Source organism: Thalassophryne amazonica, chromosome 14 (assembly GCF_902500255.1).
Source record: "Thalassophryne amazonica chromosome 14, fThaAma1.1, whole genome shotgun sequence".
Classification (NCBI taxonomy): Eukaryota; Metazoa; Chordata; class Actinopteri; order Batrachoidiformes; family Batrachoididae; genus Thalassophryne; species Thalassophryne amazonica.
In genome coordinates, this window is record NC_047116.1 from 33,754,548 (window position 1) to 33,781,419 (window position 26,872).

Below are 26,872 nucleotides of genomic sequence, written 5' to 3' on the forward strand. Positions count from 1 at the left end.
GGTTTAGGAATGTATGACTGAAGGGTAACTTTGTGCACTGCAGAAACACGGTCTTAAAGATTCCACATGTGTACTTAGCAGCCAGGAACAATCATTCAAATGATGACAGACAGTTTATTCAGCCAATCAGATCTACAGATTAAAGCTTTGTGACTGTTGGTTTAGATGGTTTGACAGAGCAGAGTGCAAATCTGGAATAAATGTCTTATGACACAGTGAATGGTGATAAAATCTCTCCCATGGATTTCTCTGTTTTTACCTGCAGATGAATAAATTAATAATTAGAGCTCCATTATTGGACAATAACCAGTAAAACAAAGTCCCCCCCCCCGCCAACAATCCTATACCATGCACATTAAACACAGTGTTACAAATACACTCTCAGACAACTTCAACATAATTAAAACCAACTCCTCACTATTAAATGACTGTCAGTTAATTGTGCATATAAATGGGAAGTTAATTATTATTCAGTAAAATGGCCTATTAAACTGCTAATTGTGTTTTCATTTTAATTTCTAAATGGTAATAACAGCAGATACACACCATGTGATAAGTGTCCATTACGATGTTTTCAGACAGCACCGGTGGAACGTGTCACACAGCTGAATGTTTTAGAATATCTCACCCTCTGCTCTAATAAATAGAAATAATGAAGAAAGTGTGAAGTCACAATAAATACAAACCCAATTCAGAAAACACTGGAATTACATTGAGGGGGGTCAAAACAAAATGCAATGATCCTGACATTTATTTTGACTTGTTTCATTGCACACATATGAACGCAATATATATATATTTTTATTTATATTATTCATTTATTGTGGATAACTTCATTTCATTTGTTAATATACATCCATTTCTGCATTTCAGGCCTGCAACAGACTCCAAATAAAAGTTGGGACAGGGACAATTTTTTTTTCTGTAAGGATTAAATCATCACTTTTACAGCCAGTTTCTTTTGATATTTCAGGAGATGGATACATGAACATTTCCAAGTCATTGAATGTGTGTTGGATGCCATTTACATTCAATCATTAAGAAATACAAAGAGTATGGTGCTGTATTATAAATCTGTGTCGAGGCAGTTGGAAGGACAGTTAAGTAAATCCACCAAGACATTCAGGTAACTCTGAAATAATTATGGGCATCCAGCATGGTCATTAAATTATTGAGTACTTCCTATTTGACATAGGTTTACCATAGAGTGCCATGCTGTTTGAATTTCTACATAATTGGTGTAAATGAAGTTGAATTGTATTCAGGCACTTGGAAAATGTTCATGCATCCATCCATACCCTGACTTGCCTCAAGAAAGCGTGCTGTAAAAGTGACAATTTCATGCTTATATTTAGAATAAATTGTCTCTATCACAACTTTTTTAAATGAGTTGCGGGCCTGAAATGAATGAATGGATTGTATTAAATGAAATTAATTTGACACATAAGATGAAATATTTTGGGTTTATACTGTCTGCAATGAAAGAGAAGTCAAATAAATGTAAGGATCACTGCATTTTTATTTATTTATTTATTGTAATTTGCATTTTCCCTAACTTCCCAACTTTTTCTGATTATACAGGGGTTGTGTAATTTATATGTATATATAAAAAACACGTCATGATTATTTTGCTTCTTGAGTGCAGTTTATAATGTGCACTCCAGTTGCAAAGTGGTTGCTTTGATGAGTGGGTGTGGCCATTTTTAGCCTTAATCAGACTAAGTTAATTAACAGGTTAAATCTGAGAAACAGAAGCTGGGTGGTGAACAATAGTGGCCTCTAGAGGTGAGTGTAAGCACATTTTACTTCTTTTTTTTAAACCACCTTGGACACTGTCCTTATGTGTCCCACACTGAGAAGAACTCCTGTCATGCCGATCCTGCAGGCATGTTGTCTCTCAGCTCCTCATTTTGCTTTGCTGCCCATCAGCTCAATATGAATCTGGAATAATTTAGGCCAACATGATTGGCTACAAGGTGTTGGTGTGAGATTACTCTGATATCAGTAATTCTATCGTAGCAGAACAATAAAGCTCAAACATGACTTTGGCGACTGCGTCAACTTTACGTCACTCTCCATTCTGCCTGCTCCTATCGTGTTCTCCTCTCTGGGGACTAAATTGGTCTCCACCATGACAACTGGCTACAGGCCCGCTAATGATGCCCCTTCCTCCTCCTGCAAAGCCAGCTCACATACACACCACCGGCTCCATGAATAGGAGGCACCCCCACCCCATCTAAGGTCTAAATTTAGAACACAATTGAAATACAGAAATCCTGTCAGAGGATAATGAAGAAAAATATTGCAACCCCCCCCCCCCCCCCCCCCCCCAATTACGCCTATTTCAAAGTGGGCTCATTGTGATGTAACTCTGCACACAGAATGTGCAAATACATATCAGCTGATATGCAATAATCACAATTAAACCATTTAACGCGCACAGATATTTCTTATAATTTACAATAACGCACCTGGATGACAGCTTGGAGTGATTTGGCATGCATAAAAATAAAACATGTGACAATCACATCTCCCTTAAACTAAATTATCAGTTGATCATTGAGAACATACTGGTTAAAAAAAAAAAAAAAAAAAAAGTCATCCATCCAATTTGAAATTTACGCACAGAAACGACACCAGATCCTCACTCTGCATGCACACAACTACATGATAAAATAATAATAATTATTACTTCAAATAATCTTGAATTTACATTTTGCAGATACAGGCACGTGGACTGATTTTAGAAGGGTCCACCCTCTACTACATGGCTTTTAATGTCCATGTGGGAAGCAACATAGAGCGCATACCGCAAGACAAACATGCTCAAAGGAAAAATTAGGGCTTGATAACGCTCCCCTCCGGATTGGTTGGAACTGGCGGCGACGCAGATGACGTCGCGCTGTGAAACACGTGGGCCACGGCATCCAGAGCTCACATAAACAAAGCCACATTGGCCAGAGTGGGTAGTCGAAGCTCGTGTCGCTGTCAGTGCGCGGAGTCACACGGTTTTGCCGGTAACGTCCTGACGCTCATGGTTTGGAGCGTTCAGTGAATTTGATGAAGACCACCTGTATGCTCATCCCACGGACTGAAAGCAACGATCCTGATGTGAAGGAGGTGAGGCTGGTTTCTCCTATTTAAAAACAACAACAACTCTGCAGCATCTGTGCATGCGATTTCTTTCATCTAAACTATTTAATCACTTTTTTACTCCTGATATGAATCTGCGCAAAAATATGTCGGGCTCAGGATTTTTATTAGCTAATTCATTTCTTCTTCTTTTTAAAAAAAAATGTTGAGATTTTTTTTTTCTGGCTCATTATCTCAAGTGTCAAGTGCGTAAAACTGGTTTGTTCTGATTCATAATATGCGCGTAACACTTGTGTGATATAATGGTGAGTTCTATGCGCAAATATAATTTGGCTCCAACTTGTGCGTAATGGTTAAATCCCGCGCACACAAGCAGATTGATTACAATTTGTACGGTATTATTTATGGACGTCGTGATCACATTGCCAGTTTAATAAATGCCAATTTTATTTGTTTTTATTAGGCGCAGATCCAGAACGAAACTACTTTCTTGACAGCTCTTGATATCACCCGTTTCAAGTGTCACCGAAAAACTGTCAGAAGACTTGCGGTAGGAATTTTTGAGAAAATTTGAAAAAAAAATTGATAGGGATTTAACAGCGATTTTAACGCATTGTTTTTTACCCTTGTTTTCAGCCATGCCCTGCATTCAGGCTCAGTATGGATCATCACCTCAAGGAGCCAGTCCTGCATCCCAGAGTTACAGCTGTCACACCGCGGGAGAATACAGCTGCGACTTCTTAACACCTGAGTTTGTTAAGTTTAGCATGGACTTAACCAACACCGAGATCACAGCAACGACGTCTCTGCCGAGTTTCAGTACGTTCATGGACAACTATACCACAAGCTACGACGTTAAACCGCCCTGTCTGTATCAAATGCCACATTCTGGAGAACAGTCCTCCATCAAGGTGGAGGAAGTCCAGATGCACAGCTACCATCAGCAGAGCCACCTGCCGCACCAGTCGGAAGAAATGATGGCTCACTCCGGGCCTATGTACTTCAAACCATCCTCGCCTCACGCCCCGAGTACACCAAACTTCCAAGTCCAGCCTAATAACATGTGGGAGGATCCTGGCTCTCTGCACAGTTTCCATCAGAACTATGTTGCGTCTCATATGATGGACCAGCGCAAGAACCCGGTGTCGAGGCTTTCGCTCTTCTCCTTCAAGCAGTCCCCTCCTGGCACTCCAGTTTCCAGCTGTCAGATGCGCTTCGACGGCCCGCTGCACGTCTCCATGAATCACGACAACCCGGCTGCGCACCGCGGCCTGGACAGCCAGAACTTCGCGCTGCCCAGCGCCATCAGGAAACAGGCTGGCCTGGCTTTCCCTCACTCCCTTCAGCTCGGCCACGGGCACCAGCTGGTGGACAGCCAAGTGCCATCGCCCCCGTCCCGAGGATCTCCGTCAAACGAGGGTCTGTGCGCAGTATGTGGGGACAACGCAGCCTGCCAGCATTATGGAGTGAGAACCTGCGAGGGTTGCAAAGGATTTTTCAAGGTGGGCTGACAGACTTTTCTGATTGTTCCTTATTACCAGCAGCGCGCGCAAACGGTGCCAAATGTCTAAAATATTCATATGAAACACATTTTCAATGCAGGGAAGTTAAAATGCGTGCGTAAAAAAAAAAAAAATTAATTCGCACACAGCTGATCTAAAAGCGAGGGAAAAAATATGAGCGTGCACAGATTCCCCCTGTTGCGCGTACACTCCCAAGCAGGAGATGAACAGATATTATATCGTTTTCATCTTTTTTGGTATCAGCATGTGCCGTGCGTGTTCTACACACCTTTGAAAAAGGCCCACAGAGTGACATTATCTTCTCTCTCTCTGTCTCTCTTCTTTGCAGCGCACCGTGCAGAAAAACGCAAAGTATGTGTGTTTAGCGAACAAAAACTGTCCTGTTGACAAACGCCGAAGAAACCGTTGCCAGTTCTGTCGCTTCCAGAAGTGCCTTGTCGTCGGAATGGTGAGAGAAGGTATGTTTATTATCTTAACAGATGACAGTTGAGATTTAAACAGCGTGCGTAAAAGTTGATCCACAGTGAGCGATAAGAGAGAGCATTAAAAAAAAGTTTGTGTTGCGCATTTGTCCCAACGCAGTTGTCCGGACGGATAATCTGAAAGGTCGAAGAGGACGTTTACCATCTAAACCCAAAAGCCCCCAGGAGCCCTCCCCACCCTCACCGCCGGTCAGCCTCATAAGCGCGCTGGTTCGGGCCCATGTGGACTCCAACCCCTCCATGTCCGCTTTGGACTACTCCAGAGTAAGTTAAACTGAACAAAAACTCACTTTAAAAAGGTTTTTATGATATCTGGGTGGAACAGAAGCAGTTGGTGTAATACATCTAACTTCCCTCTGCTCTAAATGTGGCATATTTTTAATAAGTAAACTGCGGTGAAATAGAGAACTTCATAAAAAAGAAGACACGAATTTAATAGTAAAAAAGCACTTCCTCGCCTGGAAATAGCCATTTGCAATTTCACGGATTATATATTTTAAAGGACCTCATTAAGGCGCTGTTTAAATTAAATTCCAGTTCCAGGCGAACCCTGACTACCAATTGACTGGAGACAACACGCAACACATCCAGCAGTTCTATGATCTCCTGACGGGCTCCATGGAGATCATCCGGGGATGGGCGGAGAAGATTCCAGGCTTTTCTGATTTACCGAAGCAAGACCAAGAGCTGCTCTTCGAGTCAGCATTCCTAGAGCTTTTTGTCCTGCGCTTGGCTTACAGGTGAGCTGCAGAAAAGAAAGAGAGAAAGAAACAAAAAATATGATCAGCGCCTCCTTCAAGCTCCGCTGCTTATGGTTTTTTTATTAGGTAATTAGATGGCATAATAGAATTCCTATTTACAGCCGTGTGTAATTAATGGCGTTTTCTTATTAATTGCAGGTCCAACCCTGTGGAAGGCAAACTTATTTTTTGTAACGGAGTCGTGTTGCACAGGCTACAGTGCGTCCGTGGATTTGGCGAGTGGGTGGACGCCATCGTGGAGTTTTCTTCCAACTTGCACAGCATGAACATCGACATCTCCGCGTTCAGCTGCATAGCGGCGCTGGCCATGGTAACAGGTGCGTAAAGGCGCGCGCAGCCTCCCGTCACTGCGCGCATTAATAAAATAAAATAAAAATAAACACAACGTTTCCTGACTTGTTTAAACTCTCATTTCAGAGCGACACGGCCTGAAGGAGCCGAAGCGAGTGGAGGATCTCCAAAACAAGATTGTCAACTGCCTCAAAGATCAAGTGACATTCAATGGCGGCGGACTGAATCGTCCCAACTACTTGTCAAAACTGTTGGGAAAGCTCCCAGAACTGCGCACACTGTGTACCCAAGGTCTGCAGCGTATCTTTTACTTAAAACTCGAAGATTTAGTCCCTCCACCAGCAATAATCGACAAGCTTTTCCTCGACACCCTACCTTTCTGAGTGACACCTCAAAGAACTTTTTAAAAAAGAGAGAGACTTTATGAGTCACACTTTTGACATTATTTCTGCAAATCCTGTATCCTATTATTATTATTAGCAGAAAAAAAAAGATAAAAATAGTTTTGAGTGCCAAATGAATCCAAATGAATCTGATTGGCTCCACTGATTCAGCACTGTAATATATTCCATTTATAAATAAACACACAAAACGCTGTATATTATAATAGATTACGCGATGCTTCCATTGCATCAATTTATAACACGTGTATAAAGTTTGTTATAATGATTTTTTTTTTGACTCGTGCCTATATGTGTTTCTCACAGGATCCCAGAAAAGACAACGCATGTTGTAGTTTCTTTTTTATAGGCACTTGCTGAGGTGATGTCTATATATAATATATTACCGGACACTATGTAGTCTGCTAGATTTGATACAGATTCGTAGTAATGGCACTCCTTTTCTGTATGACGCATATGTGGAAAAATGTCACCTGTACAGGAAGTGAAGGACCCATGGTGTTTGTACAACTTGTCACACATTCCTTGTTTGTATGTGCTGTAAGTAATTGTTGCTGTTGAATATAAACGTTTCTATATATTTATTATTTCTATTGCCAAGAGCTACACTAAGCATGGTGCAATTTTAAAACGACCCATCCGAATTCATGCTGAGCACGTTTGTCTATGTTTTATTGTCTTCTTATTCTTCTTCTTCTTATAATTATAAACGTAGTTATGATTTAACACGAAAGGAGAGGAGGGAAAAGTCCATCAAAAGCTTCATGAGTGTGTGATAGGCCTTTGCCAGCATCATGATGTACACTTACACTTCTGTAACGCATTTTGCTGCCGAATTCAAATAATTTAGAGAGAAAGAAATATTTAATGTTTACAAATAAAACTTTTAAAAACGACCCGTTGCTAAATAATTTCTCTGAAATCAATTTATCTTTAAAATTCAGTGCGAAGACAGCAGGAAAAAAAAAACGTTTTAGCCAAAGATACTTTCTTTTATTTATTTTTTCCCAGGTTTTAATTGTTGACAACGATTTATTGCTCAATTTATTTATTTTCCCCCAGCGAATATAAAATTAATTGGTTGGTACGAATAAACAAAGTTACTGTATTTGTCGAAAGGCCGCCTTTTTTTTATTTTAACAGCTTCAATTCTGTTTATTTTTAAAATTTAGTTTATTTAAAAAAGCGCAGTTTTTTCACGAGTTCAATCCACTTGACGCATTAAAATGACATTTTGATTTAATTTGCATTCTAGTATTTCTTTTTATAACTCAACAAAAGTGTGACATATATTCCTTATGAGCTCTGCAAATTAATTTCCTAAAAAAAATAAGAAATTAGATACACCGATTTAACACTAGTTTATTTTTTTGTTTTGGTTTTCGCACATTTTTAAAAACTATAAATTATAATCATTTAATAATTCACATTTCCCCGGCATGCAAAAATAGTTGCAAATAAAAGTTTAGGTCTGTATTCTTACTAAAACCGAATTGCTGTAAAATAATTGAAATATTAATGGACAAAACCATATTGTAATTATCGCCATCATATGCGCTTATTTCTGCGCCACTTATAGCCGCTCCAAACGCACACTTTTTAATGCGGTAACGTCAAACAAGACATATTTATGAAAAATACAAAAAGGCCTGTTCTTATTAATAAAAAACGAAAACTTTGCAGCTGAAAATAACGTACTTCTTGTCAAAAGTGAAAGATGTTTGCGCACAGCTTGTGCGTCCGCGCGCCTTTAAAGTTATGGCGGGTGTTGCCCAATATAAAAGTATGGAAAGCATGGCGCAGTTTTGCACAGTTGGAGATAAATTTAATCTGCTGCAGTTTAAAACCCGCATCAGTTTTGCACAAATCCCCCGAGAGTCAAACTGTGCCTCTCGCATTCTGACGCATCAAATCACCAAAAACCCCCCCAAATACAATTCACTATTCCTTCGCCTCCTGTATTTGCGTTCATTTTGAGATACCGCAGCGCGTCAAATCCGCACGTTGTGAAGTGTATTTATTCTGCCAGGGAAATAAAAAAAAGAAGTGCTGATTGCGTTTGCGGCTGTCGCAGTCTTTCAGCGGCTCAGACTGCGCGCTGTGAGGCATGTCTGGGACTTATCCGCAGTGATTCCACATTTATCACATGATCAAGATGAAGGGAACATCTTATTTTGGGAGGCAATAAATTGTCTAAATAATTAGTTCGTCACTGTAAAGTGCTAATTCCAAGGCAAATTGGGATTACACTCAGAAGCAGTTTGCTGACATTTAGCAGATCTGCTGAAAGGGTGCAGTACAATGTCACAAGTTCCCTCTATTGACTCAAAGCACAGCTAGATTTTCAGCATGTCTGTCTCCACACAATAAAACATGACACATGTAGTGAGTACTCCTGCCAGTGTTTGTGCATGAATATATATGCCAGGGGATTAGGAGTCAAAATTCATTAAGGTCCTGTGGCTTCAAATCCTCCCTGCACTTGACATAAATGGAAGGTGACACATGTCACGACAAGCAGGCCTGAAATATCCAAAAGAATCCATCGTGCACTTTGCCTTCAGATTAGAGCGCAGAAGCCACAGGCAGCAGGTGAAAGAGGCCGTTGTATCGGCTGCTACAGGTTCCAGAACTTCACAATTACGCCGCGACTCATGCACTCTTATGCACTCTCATGCACTGTGCAGCTGGACTTTGGCTGAGCTGTTTGACATGTTGGAGTTGTGCTGCAGGTGCAGCAGGAACTCAAACTGCGCTCTTCACTAACAGAAGTGCACCGGCTTTTTTTGCTATTTTATGGCACTTGCTCTCATTCGGCTCCGTGCGCCGACACCGTCGGCTCTAGTTTGAGGTTGGAGGATGTAATATCTGAATAACGATGTCGAGGCCAAGATACGCTTGACCTTTGCTTCACCTGATCCCTGTGGTGAGAGAGGAAGAGCACTTGACCTTTCACCTTTTGCACAAAAGGACTTTGTAGTCACCCAAAGGGGAAACCTCACTCCTGCTACTGTACATTTAACCTTCATCAGTACACCTGGAGTCAGTACAGACCCCAGAGGGACCTTTTTTTTTTTTGGTCATACTGTGTTTGTTCACTGGTTGTGTATATTTTTGGGTTGATGTAGGGGAGATGCCACCTTTTGTTTTCAAAATTTATGCAGTAAAGACTGTAACATGTGACACAGATTTGATAACTGTATTCAAACATTTGAACCATGAGCACACCGATCACCCAATCTGAGATTTTTAGTGGCACCCACCCAAACAAAACAGCAATACAGACCTCTGCCAAAGCCAGCAGTTCACACTTCTATTATATGCATTTCTAGTTCTAATTGTAGTATAAATTGATTGCATTCAGATCACCAGACCATGAAAGAGTATTTTATCCCACCGGGTCCCAACTTTGGGACTGGATTCACACTAATTCCTCCACAAATACACTGTTAAAATGAAATGTAAACTTTGTTGTTTAAATGGGAAACATGCATTTAATTTGAACAATTTCTTACAATTTCCCATTTAAACAGCCAAGTACTCTCGAACCGGTTCATATAACTTGATTAAGTAAATATATTTTTTCACTTTTTAGGGAGTAGATATTAGCACTATAAATATATCTGCCACCCCCAATAAAGAACGATGTGATGCTTCTTCTGAGATGAATGAAAATGCCAAAATTAAAATTCCAACTACGTCGCTATGTTAAAAGAAGGAGAGAAAATGGTTCTGTCCCTTGATCCAGATTATACTCAGAAGTGGCTCACTGGATGAACTCAGTTATGATTTTGTTGGTGATTTACATCCAATAAATATGTGTGGCCCAAACTAAAATAAAGTACAAGATAATTTAACTGAGTTGGGGCAACATATATAGTTAGTGGATGGAAACCCTGCCCAAAATTGCATTCATCCAATGAGTTTTTTGACAGTAGCTCAAAAATGTAACCGATGTTCCTTGTCATATGTCTCCATTCCTTCACTAAATTTGATCAAAATCACCCTGAGAGTTTGAGTAATCCTGCTGAGAATGAAACAAACCAACAAATATGTTAAAATATATGAAAAGCCCAACATAATAATTCGGTGCTGCAATTTAAATTTTAATTCTAAATTGCCCATCCGTGACAATCAGATGAAGATTGTCTTGGCAGTACTGATATTTTTACAAAACAGTATAAGTCCCTTTGGCTGCTCCCTTGTTTTGCACTCGGGGTCGCCACAGCAAATCCAAGGTGGATCTGCATGTTGAATTGGCACAGGTTTTACGCCGGATGCCCTTCCTGACGCAACTCCACATTACATGGAGAAATGTTGCAGAAATGTGTCAGGGGTGGGATTTGAATCCGGAACCTTCTGAACTGAAACCAAGTGCAAAATCCAAAAAGAGTAACTGGAGTTGTAAGATTTTAAACTTGGTCTTGATGAAACCAATCAAAATGAAGTCTTGCCAAGCCTGGTTTCACTGTCCTGTGTTTTTTGTTTAATAGTACATATTGGAATTTGTGCTTATGATGGTTAACATGAAGTTGTTGTTCCAATTTGGGGGTTACAACTCCTCCTATTACCAATGAGACCACTTTGGACTTTACCGTCCACATCTGCTTCAGATGAGAATCATCCATATGCAAAGACGAAGTACAACATCTCTGCCAGTTTCTTTCAAATCAACATGATTCAAACAGTTTAAGACTTATCAGATATGTGTGTGTGTATGTGTGTGTCTTTCATGATAATATTCCCCATGAAGGTTAGATGCAGCTCCATCTCCACCGTGGTCATCTACTCCTTTCAGGAAACAGGAGAATCACACGTTACCTTCCCACCTGTTCAGAAGCAGCCTGCAGTAAAACATGTTGATTACACAACTTATGAATGTGGCGAGTGGCGCAGACTACAGCCCCAAACAAAATGAAAGAATAATGAGCTGAATGATGGCCCTTTGGTTACCAGCGCCTATAGTTTTATTACTGTGACTATTTGATTTACTGTATTGAAATGCTGACGATTGTCCAATAAATAATGCAAAAAGCTGATTTCCAAGCAGTGGAGGAGGAAAGGAAATCCAGGCTGCATATAGATGGCAGTGAGCTCGGTCCGTGTCCCTCTCAGCCTGTGGCCCAGAGCGGCTTTATCATTCATAGGACTAAACAGACAATCAATTCAGCAGCCATGTATGAAGGATGAAGGGATGCGACAAGCTGTGAATGATGAGGAGCCAAAAATCAAAGGCCTCACTCCTTCTTAGCTCTAATGGTCATTACCAGCCTAGACAGCAGCAGTAAAATGAGGTTAATCATTCGCAGAGATCCCTTCAAAGAAGACTGACTGAACTTGATGCCTGGTCAGATCAGTCATAAATATTTACTTCATATTAAACAGCTGTGTGCAGGCGGTTATTTCACATTGATTTCTGACAGATGGCATCAAATTATTGTTTCCAGTGTGGTCAGCAAAATCCATTAATGTAACGCTTGTAGCAGGAGCCGATGATGCGAACCACGAGGAATTAATAATGCAAAGGAATTGACGGAACATGATGTCGTCGATGGTTTGATCATGTTTCTGTGTGCAGGAAATGGATTGTGATGAGGAAAAAAGTCATCGTCATTCATTGTCTGCAAAACAGACCTGCAGCTTAAAAGGGTCATAAAGTGAAAAATCTGTTTTTAAATCGGCTGTTCACAGTTAAAAATGGTGAGAGTGTTACGTTAAATATACCCAAAGGTTCACAATTCTACAACTTAGTATGTAGTAATTTTACTGCTTTAAGCAAAATTTAGTTCTGAAACGGCTCGCTTACGATGTCTGTGACTTAAGGAACAGAAATCCATATTTGAATTTCTGCTTGCTCTCAGAGACACGCCCACATTTGTGAAGGAAAGAAAGAAGTGGGGGTGTGGCTAGCAGCAGCTGCTTTCCATTTAAAGCACAGGCGGCTCTAGGGTAGGTCTTTTTGAGGCTGGAGCCCCCCCACAATAATTTCAAATAGCCCCACCATAACTCTGCTATAGCATTTCCCGTTCAAATTGCATTATAGCCTTATTTTCTAATAGCCACTTTTCTATGACTGATCCTTTTCTAAAGTACTCCCAGTTATCATAGCACTTATGAGATATGAGATATTTCCATTGCACTATACTTATGTAATGCGAGATGCATTTGGTTTTCATTATTCCATTTTGTTTTACGTTAGCATGATTTGTAAGTTAGAGTTGATTTAACTTACAAACTTAAGTTCAAACAACTTAATTCATTCAGGTTTTTTACAAATTGTAACATTTTTAAGTTGGTTCAAACATTCTCTTTTTTCAGTGTATTGTTCTAAGTGAAAGTTTCCCTAAATTTTCCACATTTTCATTTGTGTCCGGTCAGAAGGACAATTGCTATAATTTTTAAACATTTGCTATTGTTAGCATGATCTGTTGGGTATAGTAAGTGTGAACTTAAAACATGCATCCTGTAAAAATTTAAAACAGTCTTTAAAATACATAATTTTGCATTTAAAACATGCTGAGAATCATGGGAAATGGTCAACAACAGAAGCCCAGAAGTAGATGATCTAGCACATTGTTATGGGCTTATATTTTACAAAAAAGTACATAACTCACAACTGTGATTGCAGCCAATTACATTGACAGTTTCAGGGCTGGATCCAGAGTGAAAATCTAACAGATGCATTTTTGCCCAATGATAAAATAAAAATCGTACGCGTCTTGTTATTCAATAATCTTCATTCTTTTATTCGTGTGCAACATACACTGTCACACTTCTTTTAATATATTTATTATACTTCATGGACCATAGTGAACACTTCTTATTTGTATAAATATGAAACACTCTAACAAAAATTGACTAAACAGGATTAAATTTATTGCCAAAATCTTTCAATGATACCTGAATCTATATATGATTTTTTTTTCAATTGATAAAATCAATAAAAATATGACCGCATATATTCTTAATAATAATATATTGAGATACAGACAGTTCACAGAAGACATTTTCCATTGATACCAATCAAAATTAGAAACAGTCCAGCAGGTGACAATATTCATCATGTCCATGACTAAATATACTAAAACAAATACATCACAATTCTATACATATCACAGTTGTGATATGTGTACAATTGTGATATATTTGTTTTAGTATATTTAGATTTTGTTGTGATTTGGCACTTTATAAGCCGATTAAATTGAAATTGAACATTTTATTGAGTCTTAAAGTAAATAAATATGAAATTGGACACTGGATACTTAAACTTTGGACATAATAAACTCTACATGGTGGATCCTTGATCTCTGGACATAAATAGGAATAAACAAAATCTGTAGTTTTTGTCAAAAGCATTTCCTTTCAGACATTATTGGCATGAATGTCTTTCCATATATCTGAGCTGAGCTCAGCTGTGCTGTGCTTCACTTCAGGATGTTCCATTTTGGGAGGAAAAAACGTTTTAGTCGATTGTTTCTTGTCTGTATTACAACATTTGGAAAGAGGTGTCATTTTATTTAAAGTGGCAATTCATTTTGAAGTTATTAATTCCGACCGGACTCTGTCTCAGCAGAGAGCCGCGCAGCGTTTTGAACTGTGTCAATGGAACGGAGGACGATTCTCGTTTCTTGACTGCAACAAGACAAGAGTCCCAGTTAGTGACTTTAATCCACACAAAAGTGACTCACGGTATTTTAATGGCTTTGAGAGGGGTTAAGAAGCAGACTTGCCGTTTCTGAAGAGCAGCGAATCAAAGAACCGACGAGCTAGTGGATCAAAGCATTGCTTCAATGGTTCACGCTTCAAAGTGGAGTCACGCTGCAGAAACGGTTGATTACAGACCAAACCCTAACCCTGAATATCCGACTTTATTTCTACATCCGTATGACTCTGAAACTTGGAAAAATCCATATAATTTAAGGACTATAGGTTGACATGAAAACCAAAGGTGTGTTCACCGCGGGGACACGTTCGGCACTATTCGGGATTATTCAAGATTTTTTAACCGACTGCATCGGTCCAAACCGGTCTGGATCCAGGCCTGGGTTTTCCTACTTTTTTGTCAATTTTGTGATGGTTTCATTTGTGAATCAACTCAATGTTTATGACATTTATTGCACATCTGCTCTGTCTGCCATCTTTACAACCTACTTTAACTTCAGTGTTGACACTGGAAGTAAGGAAACTGGCACCTCAAGAGTGACCACTAGCAGCAAAATGTATTGTAAATACAGAAACTTGTCTCCCCACCATAACGTAATCCAACCTATTGCTATGAAATGTTTGTAGTAAAATGTACAAAAAATAATGCAGAATAATTTATAACTCATGTAATTTATAACCCATGTGATCATATGACACCCCCCCCCCCCCCAAAAAAAAAGACGGGTGAGCTTGTGATGAAAAAGGGGAAATCTTCAAGTGTATTCTTTTTTGTTGTTCTTACTCTAACACTAAACATTGTGAATCATTTTTGCAACATGCACATTGTGTGTGCACATGGATATTTATAGGATTATGCACAAAATATCGTACATTGCATGTCACAACAAATCACACAATGCACACATGAGAATATGTATATCAATCATGGCCCCACCTAACCCCACCAAGAAAAACATCCGCTGGAGCCGCCACTGGTTTAAAATAACAGGTAGCTCTTTTAGCTCACAGTCTGTGGGGAATTTTTGCCTTCAAACTTTAACATCTGTTCATTTATTTATTTTTAATAATACCTGTTGCCCTATGTGAGCTTGCTGAGAAGCTGTATGATCCCTTTAAGTTTGTGGGCACAACATGTATCAGTATTGAACACCCGGGCTGAGTCCTTTGACCTTATTGACAAAGTGAAATTGGAAATTTCCTTTGTTGAAAGAGTTAATGTTTCCTGCGGCAGACATGTTTCCGATTCAATTAGTTTTAATGAAGCCAGTGCTCAGTGGTTACTGGAGTAGAAAAAACAGGCATAAATGCCTGATGGTAATAAAGGACATATTAAGGAGGAAAGGATTGGACACACGGTCCGTGTTTCTAAGTGGGGAAAAAACACCTCTATCAGGCTGTTGGGAAGCATTGAGTTGTATGAGTCTCAAATGATGCATACGGTCTCTGGGGGAAGACTGGAGGACAAAGTCAAAAAAACAAAACAAACAAACAAACAAACAAAAAAAAAAAACACGAGACAAGAACTTGTTTTTGATGATGCAGGTAGGGTCCCAGTAAGTTAACACCACATCACAGCAGCTGAAAACAAATCGGAACACCTCAAAATATTGCTCATTTCAAATATTTTTCATACCTGAAGCTGTTAAAAAGCTGCCCCTGTGTTTTGCAGGTTCCTCCTTTACTACACTCACAGTGTGAGCTGTGACAGTGTGACTGAATGCAGGGATGCAAACTGTCCCGCTGTCTAATGTCAGTGTGCAAAATGTCAACATGGTCCGAGGCGTTGGCTCGCTTCCCACATGAGTTTGCCCTGATCCCGCGCTAGGGTTTATGCCAGGGTTCCACGTGAAGTGAAACACATTAGACACACTGGTGCTCATGTAATGTGTTCAAGCCTTCAATGTCTTCAACTCAACATTGTGTGAATGTGTGTGAGGAACGTGGTAGTGCAGTGTAACCCAGTCAGCAGCTCGTGGAGGCATTACGAAGACTACATTAATCTATGGGTTTGTGATGGGGGCATGAAAATGGGGCCTTTTTGTGATGGGGGGACGAAATGTGTGGTGAAAGGGGGTCTGTGGGATTCGACAGTAACGCTCTGGTTAAGAATTAGGAGAGGGAAAGATTATAAGTAGCAAAATAAAAACAAACGTGAGACTTCTCTTTTGGGGGGGTTCTAAATGTACATTTGTTTGTTTAAAAAATGCAGATTATATATATATATATATATATATATATAAATTATTGCCTCTACTAAAGAAGCACTGTTTTTACCCCCCTCCCTCACCCTTTGACTATTAGTTGGATATTTTAAAGACTTGAAAAGTCAGTTTTGTTGGAGAGGTTGGCCAGTTCATTCATATATTATTTGAATTATGGCAAAACAGCGCCCCCACACCTGCACTTCGTCAAAAAGAGCTTTCATATTTGCAGGATGTGACACATCATGACCAGAGTGTGTTAGCTCATGTCCATTGCTTTTGGTTCATGTGCACAGTGGTCATTATGCTGTGTGACTTTAGGAAACAGCAGACATCATGGTCAGATCAGGTCTCAAAGCATCCACTCGTGCCACAGTATCCACCAGACTGCAGGTTTTCCTTGGGTTCTGAATGGTAACCAGTCTATACCCAAATCTTGAAAGAAGCCATCTATCCACTGCAGCCAGGTGAAACATAGGCATCCTCTTGACCTTCTCCAGCTGATGGGGTCCTCAACACCTGCTGGCTCATGCACAGAGAAACACACCACCTGACCAAAATGTTGTAGCTGATGTTCTGTCACAATGCAACTGATACTCCTCATCTTAGTCTTCATCAGTAACCATTTGTTCGACACAAAGTCATTCTGTTGTACCAAGACCTGGTACAAAAGACATCCAGTTATGACCTGAAGTTACTGGTTATCATCCAATTCTCACAACCACACATTAAGACAGGAAGCACCAGGGCTGAAAGAATCAGCGCTTTGTTCTCTTGCAAAGGAATAGGGATTGCCAAACACCTTAGCTAGCAAACTCATGACTCTATCGGCCCTTCCTGGGTGTCTCTTAATCTCAAAGTCTGAGGACCCAGAGACATCACCATCACTGTTGATGTAAGTAGATGTTTTTTTTTTTTTAAGTTTTACACTTTCACAACAAACAGAAACAGTTCTGATGGCCATGTCCAGGAAATCAAGGAAATCCAGGAAAGTTTTTATCCAGAAACATTGCAAACCCAGATGGTCTGATTCCTCAATCAGCTTCTCAAGTGTTGCAATTACGGTATCCATAAATTCTGCAAAAATCACAATGTCAACAAAGTCAAGCTCAGTTAAATGTTTTTTGCAAAACAAAAACACCTATTGCTGCTGACTTCCATAATCCTACTCAACACCAGTGTCAAAGCAAGAACACGTTCCTGACAAATGCCATTATGCACTGGGGAAAATTTAAGTTTTTTGGCTTCTCCCTTTTTCACTAGGGGTTGCCACAGCAGATCCCATATGGATCTGTATCTTGATCTGGCACACGTTTTACACCAGATGCCCGTCCTGATGCAACTCCATATTACATGAAGCATGGGAACGAGGAACCTTATGGTTTGGAAGCAAGTGCACAAACAACTTGGCCATTACGGTGGCCAATATTCACTGGGGGGAAATCAGAAATCCTGCAACCGCTCTGTACAGCACTCACAGTAAGTCTGTATAGCCTGACTATGATATCCAGCAACATCTTGGGATTGCTGCAAAATATTTCAGGATGTCAGAGAGATATGTCTAAATTAATTGCATACATAGATTTTGATGTCAAAACAAATTTTCCCTGGTAGACTTGGATGCATCACATTGCACTGAGCAGACTGAACCAGACAGGAATCCAACATATGAACTGCATAGTGAACCCAGCCAATTTTCAAAATAAAGCAGCCATTATAGCCTACGGATTGTGTTTCACTCCATTAATAACAACAAGAACATTAAACATGATTAAAACACACACACACACACACACACACACACACACACACACACACACACACACACACACACACACACACACACACACACACACACACACACACACACACACACACACACACACACACACACACACACACACACACACACACACACACACACCAGGGTAGAATAGGAGTGCTTTGCCTCACTGAATGGAACATTCCATCTTTCAGTGAATAAGTATCTTTCCATTGCAAGAATGGAAAACATTTATTTGTTTTATATGACACCCAAACAGACCCTTGTCAAGACAAGGTCCACATGCTATAGAAAGCTTCCTTGTATCATGGACACATTTGTGTGAAAAGGGAGGAGAATCATTGAATGACGCCAAGTGTATGGAATCAAAATGAATGGTAAATGGAACCAAACTGCATGAAAAATTACCTAGATCATACAATGGGCTATGTTTTTTATGTAATAGGACAAATAATCAATGGTATGTGACATGCAAGCCAATCAAATTACAAGGATCAATAAAGAAGGATCAAACAAGGATCAATAAAAAAAAAATCAATAAAGGCATTATATAAAGAAAATTAACGAGGCTGGGAGCATCAGGTTCTGTGCTAACTCTTAGCGCTTAGCTTGCTGCTTAGTGTTTTGTGTTTAGGTGGTATTTCAGACTTTCAGAACTGATGACATTAAAGTTCTCTTCTGGGGATAATGAACAGAACATTATTTTGATGGACAGTTTCAACTGGGTGTGTATTAAATTTAAAGTTCCTGTTCACATTTCTCATTTTTACAAAAGTTACTGTGCACTGAATGGGAGCAGGATCAAAGGGCACCATGGAGTACAGTTATGTTTTTGAATGCATTTTTCATTATTTTTCCTTAGAATTAATTCATCTAAGTTATTGTTATTTTTGACAGTCATAATAAAAAACATCACTACTCATCATGTCTTCATATTTCTTACTTACATTATTGATTACATTATTTTCTGGTTGTGAACATGAATGACAGTTTTGTCTCCTAAATGGTAGAAATGGCCTGAAAGGATTCAAATGTTGATCTCAGACCAGATGTGAGAGCTTCCTTTGTTGGGAAAACTGCAGTACATGTTGTGAACAATTGATCACAGATGCAGACAGGGACCATTTTTGCTGTTCATACCTTTAGTACAACTACAAAGTCGTGGGCTCAGAGTATAGATGGACTTCCAAGCAGCTGAAGCACACTGCAGATCAAATCAAGTGGTGAATAAGAAAGGAAAGCTCGTGACTTAGTGTGATCTATCAAACCAGCTCAGGTCAAACACAACAAGCCCATCGCTGTATCTCTCTGGCTGACTAACCAGAGGCAAACGGGCTTGAAATGCAGCTGAATAGTTCTTCAAATCCATTCTGTCTGCAGCCTCTCCCTGTGTGAATGAATACATCGAGAGCACGTGTGCACGTGGAGAGCAAGAGCACAAAACAATACAAGTCGTGATGCGTTTACAAAGCTCACATACCACATGTACGTTCACATCTACAGTGACATGGTGACAGGACCGATGCCCCTCTGGCGGGCTCCTAAAGGATCAAGAGGGCATGAGCGATGATGGGAGGGGGAGGCTGAAGGTGTGTGTCTGTGTGTCAGAACAGACAGAAGGGATCAGGCCCCAGCTCCCACACAGCTTTGTCATATGATGAGGAGATTAGGAACACATACATGTCAAGCTCACCAGAGCCTGCTGCAGTAATACACCTGCCAGCTCACCAGATCCACTCAAACCGTGTTCATTCTCCTGTGGGCCAAACTGCAGCCTCCTCTGTCCAGGCGTTAAAGCTGTCACAGGGAAAAAGTGTTTACAACTAAAAAAAAAAAAAAAAAAGAATAGGAGAAACATAGGAAGTTACAAAGCTTCCCCAGTGGCTCAACGGGAAATCAAATTTGAAACGAGCAAACATTTGTATTGCAATAAATACAATAAAATAAAAATTTACTTTCGCTTTACGAGTTAGAAGCCCATGTTTGAAATAAAAAACCTCTACATATATATTCTCTGTAGCGGTGAACTGCCCAGTAGACGAGATCACAAAAACAGCTGACAGTGATCACACAATAAAATGATTGTAAAAACCTGATTAAATGCAGCTCCATTTTCTTAAAACTTGCAGAAGACCACTTAAAATAATGAGGTGTTTTAAAAGGGTAATATTTTTAGAAATTTAACAGCTTTTTTGTTTTGGAAAATGGATAACACATTTGTACAACAGTAGAATAATTAAATGACAGACTCTTGTACAAGAGTTGTGCAAGAAGAGTGTTAACGTGATGGAGGCCAGCAGGAGTCGCTGTGCATATGGTAGTCAATAGACCAATAGACAGACAAAGGACATGCTGGCCACTCAGGCCAGAGCCCGGGTTTTAACCGACTGGTCAGAGCATCCACCTCCCATGCCGGAGATCACGAGTTCATGTCCCAAGAGGAGTGAGTGGGAGGATCAAAAACACAATGCAGAGCACGCCCTACATTTGCAACAACAAAACAAAATCAACCTGTTTGATATGGGTCAATAGACACTGAAAAAAAGTGAAACATCAGTGCACTTCAGTCAAAGTACTTACTTACCTTGGTCTAATGGAAAATCATGGTTTCCAGTTTAAATCTGCTGGAATCACTTTACCATTCATATATAAACGCAACACTTTTGGTTTTGCTCCCATTTTGTATGAGATGAACTCAAAGATCTAAAACTTTTTCTACATACACAATATCATCATTTCCCTCAAATATTGTTCACAAACCAGTCTAAATCTGTGATAGTGAGCACTTCTCCTTTGCTGAGATAATCCATCCCACCTCACAGGTGTGCCATACCAAGATGCTGATTAGACACCATGATTAGTGCACAGGTGTGCCTTAGACTGCCCACAATAAAAGGCCACTCTGAAAGGTGCAGTTTTATCACACAGCACAATGCCACAGATGTCGCAAGATTTGAGGGAGTGTGCAATTGGCATGCTGACAGCAGGAATGTCAACCAGAGCTGTTGCTCGTGTATTGAATGTTCATGTCTCTACCATAAGCCGTCTCCAAAGGCGTTTCAGAGAATTTGGCAGTACATCCAACCAGCCTCACAAGCGCAGACCACGTGTAACCACACCAGCCCAGGACCTCCACATCCAGCATGTTCACCTGCAAGATTGTCTGAGACCAGCCACTCGGACAGCTGCTGAAACAATCGGTTTGCATAACCAAAGAATTTCTGCACAAACTGTCAGAAACCGTCTCAGGGAAGCTCATCTGCATGCTCGTCGTCCTCATCGGGGTCTCGACCTGACTCCAGTTCGTCGTCATAACCGACGTGAGTGGGCAAATGCTCACATTCGCTGGTGTTTGGCACGTTGGAGAGGTGTTCTCTTCACGGATGATGCAAAGGAGATGTGTTGCACTGCATGAGGCAAATGGTGGTCACACAAGATACTGACTGGTATCCCCCCCATGAAACAAAATTGCACCTTTCAGAGTGGCCTTTTATTGTGGACAGTCTAAGGCACACCTGTGCACTAATCATGGTGTCTAATCAGCATCTTGATATGGCACACCTGTGAGGTGGGATGGATTATCTCAGCAAAGGAGACGTGCTCACTATCACAGATTTAGACTGGTTTGTGAACAATATTTGACGGAAATGGTGATATTGTGTATGTGGAAAAGGTTTTAGATCTTTGAGTTCATCTCATACAAAATGAGCGCAAAACCAAAAGTGTTGCGTTTATATTTTTGTTGAGTGTAAATATACATTGTAAAAAACTAAAAAAATTAGCTTTAACAAATTACATCAATTTTTTTAAGTTGATCCAATGTATCATTTTTTTCAGTGTACCCATATTAACTTCACATTCAATCCACAATTTCTGAATACTGTTACACAGTTCAGAACGGGAAAGTTCTTTTATGCCATGCTAACAGGTGGCTTATTGTTCTCAGGTTTTCTATACTGCACTTTCTGCTTCTGTATGTGTTGCTGCCCCAGTGGTTAAAAATGCAAGCATAAACAGTGCCACGTTCTGCACCACAGTATTAAAAATGTGAAGAAAACCCTTGGTTTTTAATGGAATATGTACTCCAAGGTAAGGAATTCCACTATTGCCTTATTCTAACTTATCGTGGAAAATGAATGTCTAAAACAACAAATGAGTAAAGTCAGGATGGGATGGAAAATGTAAATAAAAACCTGCTGCGATTCTTATATTCATTTTGACTTTCATTGCAGACAGTATGAACCAAAGATAGTTCATGTTTTGTGTGGCTCAGCTTTATTTCTTTTGTTAATGTTCATCTCTTCCTGCATTTCAGGTGTGCAACACATTCCAGAAGAAGATAAGATAGGAAATGTAGGGCACGTAATGAGGTAAATAAAACAATGTTATTTCAAATAGGTGAAGTCAACAAGTGTGGTACAGTTACAGCGTCTGCAAAAGGTTGAGTCTTTGAGGAGCAAAGATAGGCAGAAGATCTGTCAACAAATGTGTGAGAAAACTATTGAAATGCTTAAAACCCATGATGTTTGATCCCTCAGATGACACTGTGTCAAGAACAGTCTTCCATCAATAGCTGATATAACCACATGGGCAAGGAATTATTTTGGAAACCTTTGTCAAGTAGTACAATATGCAGTTACATTACAAATGTAAAAAAATGTACAAAAATTTTAATGTGAAAAAAAAGAAGACTTATGTTAACCTTAACCTTATTGTCAACTTCCATGGGCTAGGAGGCATCTGGGTTGGACCTTCACACATGAAAAACATGTAGCGTGGTCAGACACATCAGCATTTCAGATCTGTTTTGAAGAAATGGATGTGCTTACGACCAAAGACAAAAGGGACCATCTTGACTTTTTGTCCTCTTACGCTTTAGTATGGGATTGTGTCTGTGCCTTTGGCCAATGTAATTTACACTTTTGCAATTACAGCATTAATGCAGAAACCTACACAAACATTTCAGAGCAACAGTATGCCTTTAAAATGATATCTTTTCCAGAGATGCCGACACAATTTTCAGCAAGACAATGCCAATCCCAATCCAATCTCATGCCATTTCTTGATACCGTCACGAAAAGCGTCACATTTTCATGATGGGAGCATGAAACGTGGGGTGACGTGGGGTGGGTTATGGTTAGAGTTAGGGGACAGGAGTGGGTTAGGTTATGATTAGGGGCAGGTTTAGAAATAGTAAATTTAAAAAAAAAGCGTCATGAAAACCTGACTCATTTCATGATGGGAGCATGAAATAAAAGTGTGAGGCTGGGCTGGCAAATCCACATTCTGCACAGAAGAGGATGCGGGTACTTCACTCTAATATATATATATATATATATATATATATATATATATATAGGGTGTCAAAATGTACCCAAAAGTACTTTGACAGCACAGAAAAACCAAACAACCAGACATTTTCTGCATGACCATGTGGCTGAAGCATGTCATTTTCCCTCCCAATGCACAGTTTTTAGTTCAGTTTTTCCTTTTTGATGTTTTAATCCATTATCTTTTACACCACATGATCAATGTGACCTCCTCATCTGAAGTTTCCGAAGAAACAAATAATCCATCTCCAGGTTTCTGGAAAACCACCTAGCAAATTCAAGTCTCCTTGGCATTTACTGGGGAGTTAGTTCGCTCTGAGACTGAATTTTGTATGGAAAGAGATGCAAGTCAGCCCTTAGGATGCGTTGCACAGAACTTAATGATTTTTGTTCTCCGAATTAGGGTCAACTGCAGCATTTTTCCTGGACTTGGACTTTAATGTCTTGCAGAACAAACTTTAGGGTTCCTGATATGAGAAAAACACTATTATTTCCCAGTAAAAGCATTTCCTAATATTCATATTTCAGAGTACTTTTGGGTACATTTTTTAGACACTATATATATATATATATATATATATATATATACACACACACATATAGATACATACATACACACACAAATTGACAGCAATGAAATAAAGGTAAAAACAGTCAAGTTCAAAACTGGATGAATCTTGTTTTCTGGAATTCGTCAGTTTGGCCTGCGTTGCAGTGCTTATCTAAAAGTGTTGTAGTGCTTTTCAACATGGCAAACAAGCGAACACAAAATCAAACATGATATCAGCATCAAGGATTTTTCAACAAACCATACTTTTACACAAATTTTACTGAACCACAATATGAAATAGCAAAGACATGAAAAGGTTGGAAGCTGGAAAAAAGTGGATATTTTACATGAAAGCTTGACATGAGGAGGTTGTTGTCAGTCTTCATTGCATCATTCTCGGAAAAAGTACAGCGGAGATGCTCAAAGAGATTCATCTCCACGAGGATTCAAGGTCATCCAATGTAGTCATCCTAGAAGCACTTGGAAAAATATAGAGTGAAGACAAGAGATGTTCTCTCCACACCCCCCCCCCCCCCAGCCCCCCAAAAGGAGTACGGAGGGAAGATTCTGACTGAAGAGAATCACTGACCTTCAAACAAGCTCTCTATCCATATAGAGTAGGAGAAGACATGCACAATCCATCAAAAATGCACATGAACTTTCCCTCTTCAAATAGTTCCCGCTTGAATAGCAGTCAATGGATCAACTATGAATATTGCATGTGTGGAATTGCAGGAGATCAGACTGAATTCACTCTGAAAAAATATAAATCTGTGATGTTAAAAATAATATTCCATAATATTTCAGCTGTGGATGTGAAAAAAAAAAAAGCCATTTATGTTTACCATTAGTAGCATTAAACATATTCAGGGTACGACACATTTTAAATGAGGGATATGTGAAGCCAAAAGATACAACAAAATTAACAAAGTGATTCTGAAACTACACTCTGGCCATGAAATTGCCTTTTGCCATTTTCCCTCTTCAGGAATGGAAAGATCGTTGTTAATTTTCAGCTCTTCTTTGATTGGATGAACCTGCCTCCATCTTGCATGACATGGCAACCACAGGTCAGTGCCTGGTGCAGTGTAGCATGAAACACACAAATAGAAAAAGGCACCTTGTGGAACTCTGCTCTCGCCACAATGCAACTGACTGCCTGGGTCCTAATAATAACGACCAATGCCTCCTAACCAAAGGAGAAAAGGAGCAAAGGAGGGGTGAAGGGTGGAAAAGAGGAAGACGGACAGAAAAAGGTGGAAAATGTGGATGAAAAGCTAGTTGGAGATGAGTAGGAAAAAGTGCAAAGGGTGAGAAAGATGTTAGTAGAATTACAAAAGCACATGAGGAAAAGCAGTTGTATAAGAAAGTGAAAGTGAGATTAAGTGCTAAGAAACGAACGAAGGCATTTGATTCAAAGTGTACAAATTCATAGTGTACAAATAATATTTATGAGTTCAATGGTACGAATATTTCATAAGGTGAAAGATGGAACATTCCAGCTTTCACCAAATTGAATATTCATTCCATTTAAAGAATGTAAAAACATTCTTTTTTTGTTTTATATAACGGCTAAAATAGATCCTCGTCATTTGATATTATGTTAATTTATAAACAATAGCAAAGCGACTTACATTTTGGTGTGCGTTCAACAAGAACTTTAAATAGGAGTCCAAAATTATTCTCAGTCAACTTGAAAAAATGGATGTAGCAAAAAAAAAAAAAAAAAGACCTTGTACTTCCTCAGTTTCCTCAGACCAGTAAAAAACTGCGTTAGAAATTTGTTCAGGTTTTCATCCTAACAGCTCTTCATGCCTCCAGACAGTTTATGGCATAGTGGATGTTTTTTTTTTTTAAGTAAACACCGCCTCCATAGTGTGTGCATGGGTGGTGCTCACAGTGTGCAATGGTATAAAACGTATGGAACTAAATTTACATGGCAAATGGAACCATATTTGGATGCTAAATCCAATGCAACACAAATGCAACAAATAATCCATGTCATGTGACATACAAAGCACCATTCAAATGACAAGGAACCACTCAGCCCTTATATAATAGCATTTGGAGGGGAGTATGAATGTTGATGTGCACTGAAGATGGAGCTAAATGTACATGAACATTTAGATTTCGCTACTAATCTAATGGATGCATTAGTACACAATCCAATCTGGCCATTCAGGCCTTTGATTTATTTGTAGTGGTTTTCAAATATAAGCAGGTTTATCATAATAGATTAATGAAGAACAATTATGTAGTGCTTTTATTATTTATATAATTTTTTATAGGCTTAGCTGAGCAAGAAAATGGTATGTATGTAGGTATATATGTATGTAATAGTATGAATGATCATAATGCTAACAAGCCCTGCGCTGAAAGGTACTGTACATCTACACACCAATCATATGCTTTTGCACAGTCCCATTCCACTACAGTGAACATAGTTCTGCCTATTTGACTCTTTTACTTCTTACAGAAGTATTTTTTCCTTTTCTTTTTTATTGTTGTTTATGTACCAATGACACCAGATCAAATTCCTTGTATGTTAGAACTTACTTGCGAATAAATTTGATTCTGATAGACTGGCATACTGTCCAAGGTGTACCCTGTCTCGTGCCCTATGACTGGTGGGATAGGGTCCAGCCCCTCGTGACTTTTGATTGGAGTAAGCACATATAGACAATGAATGAATGAGTAACACTAACAAGAGTGAATGAAATTTTTTGTTGCCATGCTGATTGCACAGTAAATTCACGGAACTACCCCAAAAATTTCATTGGCTCTGAAGCGGC

At 39.5% G+C, this 26,872-nt stretch overlaps 1 protein-coding gene across 1 annotated transcript; it reads left to right on the forward strand.

Moving 5' to 3' along the window:
* Positions 1-2,957: 2,957 nt before the first annotated feature.
* Positions 2,958-7,177, forward strand: nr4a2a (nuclear receptor subfamily 4, group A, member 2a). Its single transcript, XM_034186714.1, has 8 exons — positions 2,958-3,120; positions 3,557-3,643; positions 3,730-4,595; positions 4,945-5,074; positions 5,199-5,362; positions 5,636-5,838; positions 5,998-6,176; positions 6,277-7,177. The coding sequence occupies exons 3-8, from the start codon at positions 3,732-3,734 to the stop codon at positions 6,531-6,533; spliced, it is 1,797 nt and encodes a 598-aa protein (XP_034042605.1). The 5' UTR covers positions 2,958-3,120; positions 3,557-3,643; positions 3,730-3,731; the 3' UTR covers positions 6,534-7,177.
* The last annotated feature ends 19,695 nt before the right edge of the window (positions 7,178-26,872 follow it).

Coding starts and splice junctions, on each gene's coding strand:
- nr4a2a (XM_034186714.1), top strand. CDS start 3,732: ATGCCCTGCATTCAGGCTCAGTATGGATCATCACCTCAAGGAGCCAGT. Junction 4,596..4,944: donor GTTGCAAAGGATTTTTCAAG/GTGGGCTGACAG, acceptor TCTTCTTTGCAG/CGCACCGTGCAGAAAAACGC. Junction 6,177..6,276: donor GGCGCTGGCCATGGTAACAG/GTGCGTAAAGGC, acceptor CTCTCATTTCAG/AGCGACACGGCCTGAAGGAG.